This window comes from Eucyclogobius newberryi, unplaced genomic scaffold (genome assembly GCF_026437365.1).
Source record: "Eucyclogobius newberryi isolate DKJ021-1_F unplaced genomic scaffold, fEucNew1.0.hap1 SCAF_1, whole genome shotgun sequence".
Lineage (NCBI taxonomy): Eukaryota > Metazoa > Chordata > Actinopteri > Gobiiformes > Gobiidae > Eucyclogobius > Eucyclogobius newberryi.
Window position 1 is genome coordinate 30,244,618 of NW_027315723.1, and position 14,997 is coordinate 30,259,614.

At 42.1% G+C, this 14,997-nt stretch overlaps 2 protein-coding genes across 2 annotated transcripts in view; both read right to left on the reverse strand.

Moving 5' to 3' along the window:
* foxo3b (forkhead box O3b) overlaps window positions 1–2,612 on the reverse strand; it is a 42,303-nt gene extending 39,691 nt beyond the window's left edge. Inside the window, exons 1-2 of the mRNA XM_072443156.1 lie at window positions 2,496–2,612; window positions 1,664–2,329 (exon numbers count right to left, since the gene is read on the reverse strand). Coding sequence (XP_072299257.1) covers window positions 1,664–2,194 — 531 coding nt within the window. The 5' untranslated portion in view covers window positions 2,195–2,329; window positions 2,496–2,612. The remainder of the gene's footprint in view (window positions 1–1,663; window positions 2,330–2,495) is intronic.
* Window positions 2,613–4,378: 1,766 nt separating this feature from the next.
* The window catches only part of afg1lb (AFG1 like ATPase b), a 28,976-nt gene continuing 18,357 nt past the window's right edge, over window positions 4,379–14,997 (reverse strand). The window contains exons 8-13 of the mRNA XM_072443167.1: window positions 9,089–9,171; window positions 7,666–7,736; window positions 7,239–7,339; window positions 6,124–6,264; window positions 5,669–5,773; window positions 4,379–5,311 (exon numbers count right to left, since the gene is read on the reverse strand). Coding sequence (XP_072299268.1) covers window positions 5,165–5,311; window positions 5,669–5,773; window positions 6,124–6,264; window positions 7,239–7,339; window positions 7,666–7,736; window positions 9,089–9,171 — 648 coding nt within the window. The 3' untranslated portion in view covers window positions 4,379–5,164. The remainder of the gene's footprint in view (window positions 5,312–5,668; window positions 5,774–6,123; window positions 6,265–7,238; window positions 7,340–7,665; window positions 7,737–9,088; window positions 9,172–14,997) is intronic.

The following is a 14,997-nucleotide window of genomic DNA, read 5'->3' on the forward strand; positions in this document are numbered from 1 at the left end:
TAACATTATTGTGGGAACATTATTCTATTAACATTATTGTGCTTTTCATATCAGAAACCATAACGGAAAGTAAAGCAGGAGGAGTTTGTGTACTTCAGCCAAGATTTACTGACATACGGACAGCATGTAATATTAAACCGGCAGCAACTTGGCCCTCCCGACCCGCATTCCTGGAGTAACAGCCCGCGCGGTGACAGTGACCCTGGCCTTGATTCGGGGGCCACGGGGGACACGCAAACTCCCCTTTCTCCCCCGCTTGTTGTCACCGAAGCATATCGCGTGGCACAACTTGAGACGGCTTGACAAAACATGGCCCATAGGCTCCTCCAGAGGAGTATTCCTCAGCTGGGATGGGTGCCCCTTTGCCCTGAGCCCCCGCCCTTTCACTGGCTCATTTAATGCAAGACTCCATACACCTTCTGGGTGACGGGGTGGGACAGGGTGGCATCTACTTTACAACAGGGCTTTATCTTTTACAACTTGCTTACTTGCTTACTTGCTTACTCATATGACTGCACTGATTAATCAACTAAAGTTTTTTTTCGGACTATAAGTCGCACCTTTTTTCATAGTTTTGGCCGGGGTGCGACTTATATTTATACTTATACTCCGGAGCGACTTATATGTGATATGATTTGTTATTTTCACACTTGCAACCGCATTTCATACTCCAGTGCAACTTATATATGTTTTTTTCTTCTCTATTATGCATTCTTTGGCTGGTGCGACTTATAGTCCCGAAAATACGGTAATTGTGGCTTGTAGACAGAAAAAAATGATCATAGTCATCGTTTGATAATCGTAATCTGGACTATACAGACTCCAAACACATACAATAAAAAGTAATATTTCATAACAATAAATCAAAATGTCAAAAATAATCAATTATTTCTGGTTATTTTCATCTATAATACACATTATTTGCAAATATTATCTATCTAAAAGCCTTCAATCACCAGATTTCAACCTTTATTTGGTTGATAATCATAAAAAGTATTGGCGTACACTAGGAATAATCGTTGACTACTAAAACAATCATTGGTGACAACTCCGATCCAACTTGTGCAGACAGACTGGTTATGTAATTCCCCTATGACAGGATCTGGCCAGCTGCCCACCTGAACCAGAAGGATGGCAAAAGCTGCCAAAGTTTACACAAATGACAAGCAGGGCAATCCTGCTTTGGTTACAGTAAAAGATAATGGACGCGAAAGACTCAGATTATTCAAACACCAGAGCTCAGTATGTGTAAATATATTCTCATATTCAAAACCAGAGGTGAAGGTTGCGTCAGTCCAATAAGCCACTGCGCTTCCAGTCAAACCGGTTGCAATGATCACTGTTTGCTCCCAATTCCAGCCATGTGACTCAGAAGAAGGATCCTACCTCCTCAGTCAAGCCTCAGAGGAACAAAGACCTGCTGCATCAGATGGCACTCTGTTCTCCTCTGCCACTCAACACACGCACTCGTCACATCCATCCAACCGTAATCGCATCATCTTAAGCCTAGTGGAACAGCAATGGTGCAAATAACGGTGCACGCGGGGGTTTGGGGGGTATTAAAACGTGCTCTTGCGAGTGCAGCCACATGCGTTTTGTTTTTGTTTTGATGGAGGAAGGAGGGGGCAGAGTGTGCATGTGCATCTGCAGAGGAACCACTCACCTTCCACCCGGCGGAGCTGTTACTGTCGCCTTTGTCCTTGAAGTACGGGATGGAGCGGACCATCCAGTCGTAGATCTGCGACAGTGTCAGCCTCTTGTCCGGCGTGCTCTCGATGGCTTTGGTGATGAGGTCCGCGTAGGACAGGTTGCCCCAGGCGTTTCTGCGGGACGACGCTTTCCTCGGCGTGGCCAAAGCGCCCGGGGTCGCGGAGCCAGATGTGGCCGACGGAGAGTGCGAGCTGAGCGGCGAGCCTCCGCTGTCGTGGCCAGGGGAGGAGAGCGAGCCGTCGGCCACGGGGCTGCCGCCGCTGCCCTGGTCCTCCGCGTGCGCCGCGGAGTCGATGGCGGTCGGCGTCGCGCGGTCCTCCTCGTCGTCCTCCTCCTCCGGGATGATGTCGTTGTTCTCCGGCTTCGCGGCGCTCGAGTCCGGCCTGGGCAGCGGCCAGGTGCAGGAGCGCGGCCGCTTCTGGGGCTCGAAATCCGGGTCGATGGCAACGTCCTGGAGCGGGTCGTGCAGCGCCGCCTCAGCCATTGCCCTGTCGCAGACCCGCAGCTCGATCACAAACAAAAGTTAGGCCAGAAGAAGCGAGGAGCTGTCAAAGTCGCGTCCCATGAATGCGCCGCTGGTTCTTTGTTGATGTATTTCACTGCCACAACTTACTCTCGCCTGTTGAAGACACAGAACACGCGTCTATCAGCGGTGACATGTCGCCGTGACGCGCGCGCCTGGACCCGCGGGGCGCGCGGACCAAAACAAACGGGTTCACTCCCAGTCACGGGAATATTAGGAACATGTAATAGTGAATGGCAAAAGCATGCGCACCAATCAATACCTCGCACAGGCGCCGCTTTGCTCGAAACGCTCACTAAACGTCGATCAGCGTCCGCCGCGTCCTCGTGCTGTCATCCCCTCTTCACGTCTGAGCGCGCGCGGCTGTTACGCAAATGTCCCGTACGAGCGCGAGTCCCGGGGCTGCCACCTCACTCACGGGCTTTACTACCGACTGTACATAGCTCGCGTTGCGCTCCATACGCGCAGTTACACACTCCGACACACGCACGCGAGCTCGCACAGAGCCCGGCCCCCAGAGCGGAGCGCGCGCGCGGGAGGGGAGGGGCGGGGCGGGGGGAGGCTTTTAAAGAGACACGCGCGCGTGCGAGAGGGCCCGGGACACGCGGGGCCGGGACGCGTCCTGACATGTTGCGGTGCGCAGTGCGAGAGACGCGCGCGATAACACGGCTCAGATCGGGACAAGTCAAGTATATTTACCCCGGGAAGTACACAGAAGTACACAGAAGTACACAGAAGTACACAGAAGGGTCAATAAGGTACACGGTGATTACACTGTTTAAGGACTGCGTGTGTTTATAGCTGCTCTGGCTCCTGCTTTTGCACTTTTATTCTACATTTCAAGCTATCCCTGGTCAAGTAATCAAAATATAAACTAATAGACATTTTCTTATTGGTTAATCAATCAATCAACAAGTTTTTTTTATAACAAAGGTGATTTTACAATACAAAATAAAGCACAAAACACAACACAAACTGTACGAAATAAAGTGTAGAGTGTTAAGACAGTCTAAATGATTACGTTTATTAAAAGTATAGGCTAATCAAAGTGGCATTAGATGTATAGCTCTTGAAAATATGTAATAGTTTGAATCAAAATATAATCACTGGCATTGTTAAAGATACATCTAAACCAAACGTAGTCCAAGTGCATATGTGAGTAATTAAAAAAAACAAAATACTGATCATTATAAATTACCTACCTGTTCCTCGCGGTCTCCCTTCTGCGTCCTGTGCGCGATGACGTCATGCCGTGATTAACCGTAGATAACCCCCTGCCTCCTCCTCCTCCTCCTCCTCCTCCTCCTCCTCCTCTTTGCTGGACATAAAAGTGCCCTCTCCTTTGTCTGTCCCGCGCTGTCCACACTTCAGGTGCACGTGGACACGCTCGTGCGCCAAGGCTGTGTCCAGGGAAACCACCAAGAAACAAATACTATGAATAAAATAATAAATCTGTAGCTACTTAATGTAACAAAGCCTGTATGTTTTAGGCTGATGGGAATAAAGGACATGCAGAATACAAGGTCATTCTATCACTGTACTTTACACCAAATTCCATGACATGAACAATGGCACTTGTTTTATTTGACACACTTTGGCTATATTGATATAAAGTGTATCCATTTCAACTTAGGCTTTCATGCAAACAGAGTGGTGTACTGTAACTGGTGTATATTTGTGTTGGTCCCATAAACCTTGGGGTGAATTTAGGCGATTGTGTCGGAAAAACACAAAACGAAAGAATGAAATATGTATTATGCAAATCATATAATACCGATAGTAACTTGTAATGATGTAATAAAATGTAAAAGTGTGAAAATTATACCGTTTTTTTCATACACTTCCCCGTAATCCAAAAGGCTAGGGACACAAAGCCTAATCATGATTGAAGTCTGAGGTTTTCGTTGCATTTAAGATGTCACAATGTCATGAGTGGACAACGATGGGATGAATCAGCCTTTGTGTGTTTTACATCTGATATGAAAGAGAAGAGGGAGAATTCCTCAAGATTGTGACCCTCTGGACTGAGACATAAAGCAGTGAGTCGTTTAACACAAAACATTGTTCAGCTTTGCATATTTAATATTTCATCACACACAAATTTGACGATTCATAATTCATACAGTCACAGCAGGAAACCCTTACCATACCAACATATTCATTCAATTTACATCATTTGTTACATGTCTCATCTATACTCACCTCAAATGCACCCAAAAGTAGCTCATGCAAGTACAATTTCTTCATATACATATATATTTCTTCGAGTAGACAAACCATTACATCATCATAACTCGGATGCTGGTTCTGCCCTGCTTTCACTGAAGTGAGGCAGCTTTCAGTGGTGCACTAGAATGACCTCATCTTTAGATCGATGCAGTGACCAAACTGTGGCTTTAAACGGCTCTCTGCTGCCACCTATGGACCGACTGAATAACTGCCACACTGCCTAAAATCACCACAATTACCCCAGTCTTTAGGGCCACATAAGAACAACAAAACGTGCACATTATTAGTGAAAAACTACAAGTAACGTAACAACTCAAAATAAACTATTGCACAACGACTTATGATAAAATTCTTGCAAAAACAATATAAGAACTAAACTCACCATCCGTAGCTATGCACGTTCTGGCAGATTCACGATGTAATGTTTGTCACGCTACGCTCGAGTCTTAACAGTCTAACAATGTATGCATTTATCTGTCCTTTTCACATCCCTCCACAAGATGGCGGTAGTATTCTGAAGCACAGTTCTTTGCCACAGTTCTTTGCTGCAGCTGTTGGTCAGGAGTCCACAAGGGCGCGGTATTGCACCACCAAAACAAGTCCAGCGTGAGCAGAAAGTATAAACTGCTAATAATGAGGTCCTTGGTTGCACAGAGGTAAAAGCTTGCCTGTTTCGCGTTAAGGCTTTAAGGGCTTAAGGGTTTAAGGGTTTGCTCGTCTCTCTCTGGCTCTGCGGTCGCCCTCGGTCCAGTATTTCTCCGTCTGCATCTCCATCAGCCGAGACACTGTTCGACTGAAGGCAAACACCTCCTCCTCAGCAGTGAACAGAGACAGACGATCTCCGGCTTCCTGGAATTAAAAACATATATATTACATTACATCACATTAAAGGTTTAAAGTTGCACTGCGGCACTTTTATTGCGGAGGTTCTGCCATCTGCTCGTCTCCACTGCAATGTTATAGCTTTATTTGAAATGGTTCAGAGCGTGGCATTAAAGCGGTTTGCGGTGCCAGATCAAGTTACGGGTCAGATCTGTGGAGTGGCAATCTAAGAATACATGGTTTTCAGGTTATTTTTTTGAGCAATGATTGAATAAATGTTAAGATTGAGCGGTTTAATGCCATACAGCTGCAGACTAAACACCAGAAATGTTACGTAGTGCGATCAGCATCTCGTTTAAGCGATTTCCGTGGCGATAAACTCACATCACTCAGCCCCAGGTCGTCGAGCAGCTGTCGATCTCGTTCGCTTCCTCCGGTTTGAAGGAAGAGTCGATGTAAAGGAGCAGCAGCTTGTACCACAACTCTCACCTGGAGCATGGAGGAAAACAAACAAACAAAACAGTGTGTAATCGCTAAAAATAACTAACAATTTCTGAACAAGTCGCACCTTTTTTCATAGTTTTGGCCGGGGTGCGACTTATACTTATATTTATACTTATGTAGTTATACTCCGAGCGACTTATGTGTGATATTATTTGTTATTTTCACACTTGCGACTGGATTTCATACTCCAGTGCAACTTATATATGTTTTTTTCTTCTCTATTATGCATTTTTTGGCTGGTGCGACTTATACTCCAGTGCGACTTATCGTCCCGAAACTACGGTAAACAGATTTCCTCAACAAAGCACGGGTACAGCTACTTTTAAAAGCCTCACCTTCCGATCGTAGAAGTTGTCTATGAGCGTGGTGAAGCGCTTGGCCGCGTCCTTCAGATCCAGGGTCAGAACGGGAACGCGGCGGATGAAGACCGTGTCGAACGACCTGGCGATCTCGAGGTAGTCGCCGGCACCGAGAGGCTGGAAAATTCAAATTAACACGTGGTCATAACGCGTGAACCGGACAAACACTGTGACTCTTCATCGGTTTGTGCGATGGTCGTTTCTGGATTCGGGCTTTTGCTTCACCTTCACGTGTTGGAACACCACACAACGCTCTGAATTAAGTCCGTACCAGCAATGCACAGGTTCAACTGCAAATAAGTGTACGTTTAGGTTCTTTTTCTGCTCCCAACACATAACAACATGTTCACTTAATGCCAAATACATCCTATATAAATGTAAAAGCTGTTGTCACGTAATAACTGCCTGCCGTGCGTCTATGTTTTCCTATGTACAACACAGAACAAGCAAAAACACTTCCTCTGTCCAGAATACGCTTACGGGACGAGATACGACCCCGAGAAAGGAGAGCGTCCATTCGTTTCCACACGTTTCAGATGTTTCGGTGTGGAGAACGTCAGGGCACCTTCTTGGACGAGTGAGGACACGTTTTCACAACAGAAGAAGTACGTTTATTATAGCAGGAGCTTCTGTGGGTTTGGGCAGTTATTTTATAAGCTTTGAAGTTGAGCTGTTTTTCATGAGAAGCAAGTTGTGTATTGGATTATTTATTATATTATTATTTATTTGTTTTAAAAAAGAAGGAGAAAAAGGAGAAGAAGAAGGAGAAGATGGAGAAGAAGAAGGAGAAGATGGAGAAGAAGCATGTGTCAGGTATTTTGTTAACTCTTTTTAGGCACAGTATATAATTTAAGGACATGTTATAATTAAAATGATTCTGTGACAAAACTAATACATGTGGCAGTGTTAATGCAGTGGAGAGTGTGAAGCTCTTTTAGGTTTGGACAAAAACAGAAGTGAAATGAACAAGTGAAATGAACAAGTGAAATAAAGAGGCAAAACAAGAGCAAAGCCGGGCCTAATCTGCATCTCACTGTTGTGTGGGTTGGAAACACTGCAGATTTGTTTGATGTAAACTAAAAGTAACTCACTTGTCCACACAGCTCTTCAAACGTGCAGTCGGCGACAGAGCCACAGGTTTTCCTCAGAGTCACTTCTCTGCCCTGGACACTGAGCACCCGAGGAACTATAGCTACAAAAATGTATCAACAAATTATACTAGGTCTGACAGTTAATCTACTAATACATTTTAGAATTTTGGACAATTTTCATTTCTTGTTTTTTTAATCTTGATACTGATATGTGAAGCAATAGTCTTGATACTTTCTTACAATATAAACTTTTACAGTAACTTCATATTTGACATATATTTTTATATTATGTATGCATATTATTGCACAATATTATGTTCATGGGCTAATATCAGCTATGTCATCCTGACTGAGAACACAATACATTTCCATATTTCCAGTCCGATGGCTCTACTTGATCTCTCTACAAACCCCATGCAGCTCTTACCACTCTTCTGCTGCAAGGCCAGCTCGTCGAACAGCATGTCCAAGAAGGAGCCCGAGCCCGGCTCCTGAGTGCTGTGGGAGTCGCACACACAGTCACACATAATAGAGTATTAATAATAGGATATGAAATTAATAACGCTGAAGTGGCTACATCAAACGGTGGCGGCGTGGAGTGCACGAGTGGGGAGGTGCTTAGCTTTTCACTCCGTCGCCAAAGAACAGGATGTTAGGCTGTAAAGACCAGCATTAGCCCATGAATGCGCATCGAAATTAGATGGAGAAGTGTGCGTGTGTTTTAACTGCAGGTAAAAGGCTCTATTTACATACAGTGAAAAGACCAACGCACTTGAAAGCCCAAATACTGAGATGAGCATCAGTGGTGTGTGTGTGTGTGTGTGTGTGTGTGTATATGTAATGAGCAAAACAGACAACTAGCTTTTAAAGCACTGCCATTTTCTCAAGCTCTATTGATTCCTCTTTCACTCTTTTCATGGGTCTCCCAAGGTAATGTAGGTCTTTATAAATCTTCCTGTTGCTGCACTCGTTATTTGTCTGTTTGGCTTGTTCTCGTGTCTACCTAACTTGTTGGCGCTAATTCTATTACCGCTTCTGTGCTTCCACATAACCTTGTGTCGAGTTGGCCAACAAACAGATGCTGGAAAGTGGCTACAGTGCTGCTGTTCTACTAAGGCCTCGTATTTAAGACTGTCCATTTATGTGTTCTGGCACTTGTCGTCCCGTTTTTATATTTGAAATCCTTGTCCGTACATTAAGAGCAATAATACAATTCTTAAGGCTAACATTGTGCTATAAAACACAAACAAAACAGAAATGGAAGAAGATTAAAAGGAACATAAAAAGACTAAACTTTGCCACTGGCCTGGAATCCTAAGAGTATATCATATTTAAAAGATGTTTCATGATTGGTACGAGGTCATCTTTATGAACACAAGCACAAAGCATTTTTATCATCTCCTGAATTAATACATAGTCGAGATAAAATCTTTTTGAAATTGTTGGTACCTCATAATAAATTAAGTTGATGTATTATTATAGATTTATTATAGACTCTGGATTTAACTGTGGCTGTGTTGACATAAACTCCAGAAATACGATGATTATCTGATTTCTGGAGTTATTGGATTATCGAAATGTCATGTAAACAGTTCCATCTTTCTGGTTGTTCACGCTGTGCAGGTTTTGACAATAAATATTACGCGAAAAAGGGCAAACTAATGTTGCAAAGAGAAAAACAAAAGAGAAAATGCTAAAGATTGAAAGTTATTTTAATGTTCATTGTGCTCAGTAAAACAGTTACTCTAAAAACCTGCAGAAATCAGATCTAATTATAGTAGTGATGTGATCTGGTTTGACAGGCCATGTAAATGTTTCCACAGTTACTGGAAACGACGACTCCGACTTACAGGTAGTAGAGTTTTCCTGCGGCGTCCATGTCCAGGGTCCGATAGTCGATCGCAGAGTCCAGGCAGATGGTGCAGCAGTGCTTCTGTACCAGAAAAAGAGTTAACTTGTTATCCTTGGGCAGATTTTTGTCCAACTGTCTCTAAAGACACCTCTCCAAATTAAAACCATACTTAACCATAAGTATATGGATTATATACAAAAACTTAGTCTCTGTGTAAAGGTTCTCTATTTAATAATAATAATTATAATACATTTTATTTGTAATGCACTTTACATTCCAATGGAATCTCAAAGTGCTACATAACAGAGGCTAAAAACAACAAGCAAGTCACAGAGTTAAAACAATAAAGCATTCATAATACACACAGATAAATCATAAGATTTTTTACCCTCAACAGTCAGAACTACTCTAAGTCTGACTGAACAAAAGTTATACATCTTGGAACATCCACAAAAAAGGTTTTTATTTATCCTCGCCTAAGTTTTTTGTTAAAAATGAGGGTGTTTATAGCTGCTGTTTGTATGTAAGGCCTGGAATACACTATAGATCATTACAAAAACTTGTTGGCCACTACTACTACTACTACTACCACTTCAACTACTACCTAATACTACTAGCACCTACTACCTACTACTATCTACTACTACCACTACTACTAGCACCTACTACTATCTACTACTACTACCACTAGTACCTACTACCTACTACTATCTACTACTACCACCTACTACTAACTACTACTACTACCACCACTACCTACTACTACTACTACTACCACTACAACTAACACATCTAACACATTTTTTCTTCAGAGCGAGCAATATTAGAGGCATTAGTGAACGAAGGCTGTACATAAAGCGGTGCAGCATCATTTGAATGTGTCGTCAGTGTATTTAACTTGGTTTGGGCTTGTCTGACAGCATAATATAGTGTCGTTCATTTACGATTCACGGAGATGTAAATGTTCTCTTTGACTGTGCGTGGATTGGTGTGACTGGGACGAGCCGGAGGAGGAGGGGGGGAAAGCCCACGGCCCATCACAATGAGGGGGCGGACGGAGGAGCGCGCGGACTTGACAATCCTCTCCAGACGATAATCAAGTAATGACCTGCGGCCCGGCTCCGTCTGATTATAAATATCTGCACCCATCATCACGGCTGATTGTGTTACTGTCCTCGCTCGGGCGCCGCTCTCTCTCTCTCTCACCGTCTTTCCGCCGTCACCACAGGCTACAGGAGGTCTCGCTCGAGCCCACTGTGACATTTATATTATTATTTGTTTTGAATTCGCGGTCCGTCAGCGTTCAAGTTGGTTCCATTGTGGTGAAGGGCTTTAAAACAATGCTGCATCTGAAGTGGGGCTGCGACAATTAAATCGACTGAAACAAATAACTGTAAGCATATTTTGATCATCATAGTCGTTATTTTGGACTTTACAGACTCTAAAATACATGCAAAAAGACCTTCATCACAAAGACGGTGGCATTATTGGATCAAAATGTCAAAAAGGAATAAACATGAGTAAATATTCTCCATTTAGAAGCCTTTTGTCACCATATTTCATACATTATTTGGTTAAATGTGTGCTTAACAAGTCTCAATGTACCAAAGAAACGACTCTTAAATTGCTGACTAGTTAACCTGTAATGTATCTCCACAAGTATAAAACATCCACAAGTATAAGGCAAGGCAAGTTTATTTGTAGAGCACATTTCATACACAAGGCAATTCAAAGTGCTTCACACAGCAGGAAAAATGCATTCAAATCACAAAGAAATGACAGAAACAGAAATACAATAAAATTAACTAAATAAAAAATTATCAGTTCAACTGATTTTCTAAACTAATAAAATCACAAACAAAAGAGAAGAGTGCAAAGAAAAAATCCTTTCAGTCATATGCGCAGCTAAACAAAACTGTTTTTAGCTTAGATTTGAACATTGTCAGAGTAGAAGACTGTTCCAGATTTTAGCTGCATAAAACTGAAACGCAGATTCCCCATGTTTTGTCCTGACTCTGGCACCAGCAGGAGGCCGGTCCATGTTTAGTCCTGACTCTGGCACCAGCAGGAGGCCGGTCCCTGAGGTCCTCAGAGTCCGAGATGGTTCATATGGCACTAACATATCCAAGATGTACTTTGGTGCTAGGCCATGGAGAGACTTGTACACAAGCAGAGCTGCTTTAAAGTCTATTCTCTGAGCCACAGGAGCCAGTGCAGAGACCTGAGATCAGGACTAATGTGATGGTACTTCCTGGTTCTGGTCAGGACCCGAGCAGCAGCGTTCTGGATGTACTGCAGCTGTTTTACAGCTCGTTTGGAGAGGCCAGTGAGCAGGCCGTTACAGTAGTCTAATCTACTAGAGACAAACGCATGGATAAGTCTCTCTAAATCTGGTTTTGACAGTATATTTTTGATTTTGGCAATGTTTTTTAGATGGTAAAAAGCTGCTGATGTTATTGATTTGACGTGGCTATTAAAGTTCAACTCTGAGTCCATTATTACCCCCAGATTTCTAATTTGGTTTGTAGGTTTTAGAGCGAGACTCTGGAGGTGACCGCTAACACTTTCTCTTTGTTTCTGTGGGCCAAAAACGATTATTTCAGTCTTGTCTGAGTTCAGCTGGAGAAAGTTGTTTTGTATCCACACACTGATCTGTTGGATGCAGTGACAGAGTGAATCTACTGGTCCAGAGTCACCTGCCGATAGTGAAACATAGATCTGAGTGTTGTCTGCATAATTGTGATAGGACACATTTTCACTGCGTATCAACTGACCCAACGGCAGCATGTAGAGGTTGAACAGAAGGGGACCCAGGACTGACCCTTGGGGCACTCCACAGGTCAGGGTCATGTGGTCTGAGACACAGCTACCAATTTCAACAAAGTACTTCCTGTCTTCCAGATAGGACCTTAACCAGTTTAGGGCAGTGCCAGTGATAAAACATCCATCAATTTTGTTTTTATTGTTAAAAAAAAAAAACGCCACCATGAACAGCACAGGATCTTATTTTGAGCAGGTTGTTCCAGTTACTGTAACATGTGACCAGGCCTAGTGCTACCTGAGTTTAATGGCATACTGTGGAACATTAATCAACAAGCAATCACATGGAGACAATCAGATGGCGTGGACTTTACTAATTGTACAATGGTCTGTCGTTGGTGATATTAAAACATTTGGACACACATTTTGCACTTTATGAAAATGCAAATACGTATGTCCAAAAATACAAAAACACGCCTCCTGCTGGAAAACTGCTGCATGGGCGATGATCTTTCAGCTGAAACAAGGTATTCAAACCCAACTGATGCAGTGAGTGTTTTCTCATTTCTGAAACGACCATGTGGAAAGACAAATCCCGTGGTCATGTAAAAGATGTGTGTTTGAGAAGGGTCAAATCATTGGCATCGAGCATAGAAAACGTCTAAAGGCGAAGCAGAGACTAATCTACTCCAGATCTGACCCACAGTGAGCGTGTTTGGGACGAGCAGGAGAAGGCTTTGTGCAGCGGTCACTCTCTCACATCATCAATACAAGATCTGTGTGAAAAATAATGCAACGCTGGATGGAAATAAGCCTTTTAATATTGCAGATGCTTATTGAAACTATGTCACAGCGAACATGTGCTGTAATCAACATGTGCTGTAATCAAAGCTAAAGGCGAGTGACCATTTTTCCTGCAATGACCTTTTTTCAGGCAGTGTATTTAGTATTTGAAAACTAGCACAACTACCAATATTGCAATAACTACTAAAAGAAATATATATAGGGAGGACTTGCAGTAAATAGTCAGAGCCGGGATTCAAACTCATGACACATGTAGCCAGGCATAAGTGACCTTAACCACTCAACCACCAGACAGTATAGCTATTACCTTTCAATACACTACAACTTTTGAAATGTAACTCAAAAGGGTTTTGATTTTTGAGTAAATCACTATTTAGTTGAGTTGAAGTCAGTATAATTTTTCATAAGAACAATATGAAGAAAAACGTTGTGATTGTTGCCATATCGTCCTAATTCAATGTACTTTATGCACCATTGTTTTTCATTAACTTTTCTTTTTTTTCCCCATTTAGAGTTGTTTGTTTCTTTGTTTGAAAAGTTAAACATCCAAGTAAAGTTTACAGATCGAAAGCAGCTTTTTCCAGTCTTTTCCCCTTCATTTTGGATGGGTCTATTTACCCGATGTGCAGGTCAGCCCGGGTTGATGAAATGACACCTCCCTTTTGTGCGTGGGGGAGGGAAGGCTCTGTCAGGTTGTTATTAAGTCTGATTCAGCCAATTGGCTTGGAGCAGCAACCCCGTTTGTGTGAGAGAAAAAGTTGACAGCGCAGAAGAATGCAGTATTTCCGTCGCCCTTGCTTTGTGATGATTACTAATTATCGAGCAGGCTCAAAAGGAAGGGCCAGTGGCAGAAAATTCACTGATTTCATAATGCATCCTCAGCCGCCTGTGTCAGTTACCGGAGAGGGTCCTTTCTCTTGATGGAAACGGGGGAAATGATGATTACAGTTTGCGCGACACTCGTCGACATGAATCCTGTTGACGTCTTACACCGCGAGAGAAGTTTGAACTCTACATTAACAGTTCATATCTGACGGAGTACACGGGAAAGACAGAACAATAGAGCATGAAGAGAGTAGAGTGGAGTTTGAAACTATTAAACAGTTGAAAGCTAGGTTGTCAAGATGTAGTTTGTATGGCCTTTGGAGGGTTATAATAGCATTTGTACAATAAATGCATACATGTAGTGGGCAGGTTGTTTTAGTGAAAACACTTCAAGCATATATGTTTATGAGCTTATTTAGCTATAAATAAACATCATGTATTTTAACAACAAAATGTAATGAAAATAGAGATGCATATTGTGATATTTTAATCTATTTTTGGCACAATATTTTTTACTTAAAATACATATATAAAAACTGATATGTTCATGCCTTAACTCGGTTAAAAAAACAAAAAACAAAAACAACTTCAAAGAAACTAAATCAAGGCTATTTTACGCTCCTCAGCCTTTTTCAAAGTTTTAATTTCAAAATCCATACATTTCTGTCAGATGGAGGAGCTTGGGATTAATTCAGTTTGTTGCGACATTGACTATTGTGCCTGATAAGAAAATATCTAATATATATACATTTATTTATTTTTTTCAAGAAAAAAGCAGGAGTCAAGAACTCTTCATGTAAAACAAGTATAAAAAAGTCTTTATTTTATGTGGTCTATGTCATTATTTAAAACATTTTAAAAGCACCTTCAGGTTATCTCCTGATTATCAAATTGAAATGCTGTGAGTTACACCCTGAAGAAGAACGATGAGAGCCGCTACATGAGGGAAAGAAAGCATGCTTTTAAATGTTTGAAATAATGACAAAGCCCAGATAAAAAAGGCTTTTTATCTCCTGCTCTTGTCTTGTAAAAGCACTTTCAACCTTGATAAACTTAGACTGGCTCTCCATGAGCACTTTGGAACGTTTATATATATATATATATATATATATATATATATATATATATATATATATATATATATATATATATTCTAATGGCAAATTTGTATTAAAGATTATGCAACTCACTAGACATTGCTAATTGTAACAGATCATAGCCCAGCCCAGTAAATAAATACATAAAAAAGCCAGTGTTGAAGGTCAAAATCAATATTTCCTGATTGATAAATCATCATCTGTCTTCAATATCCTTTGTTGTAGTACTGTCCACTTAATTTGCACTTGTCCCACACACCCAATTCCAAATGAGCCTCTTTCTCCTCTCTATCCCGCGTGCTCAGAGAAGGACAGATGACAGACATGAGAAACGCCGTCTCTTTAGAACAAAGTCATCCAAACACATGTCGCTCCCATCACCTCATTGTGCGACCTGTCCACTCTTTCTGGACACTCCGTT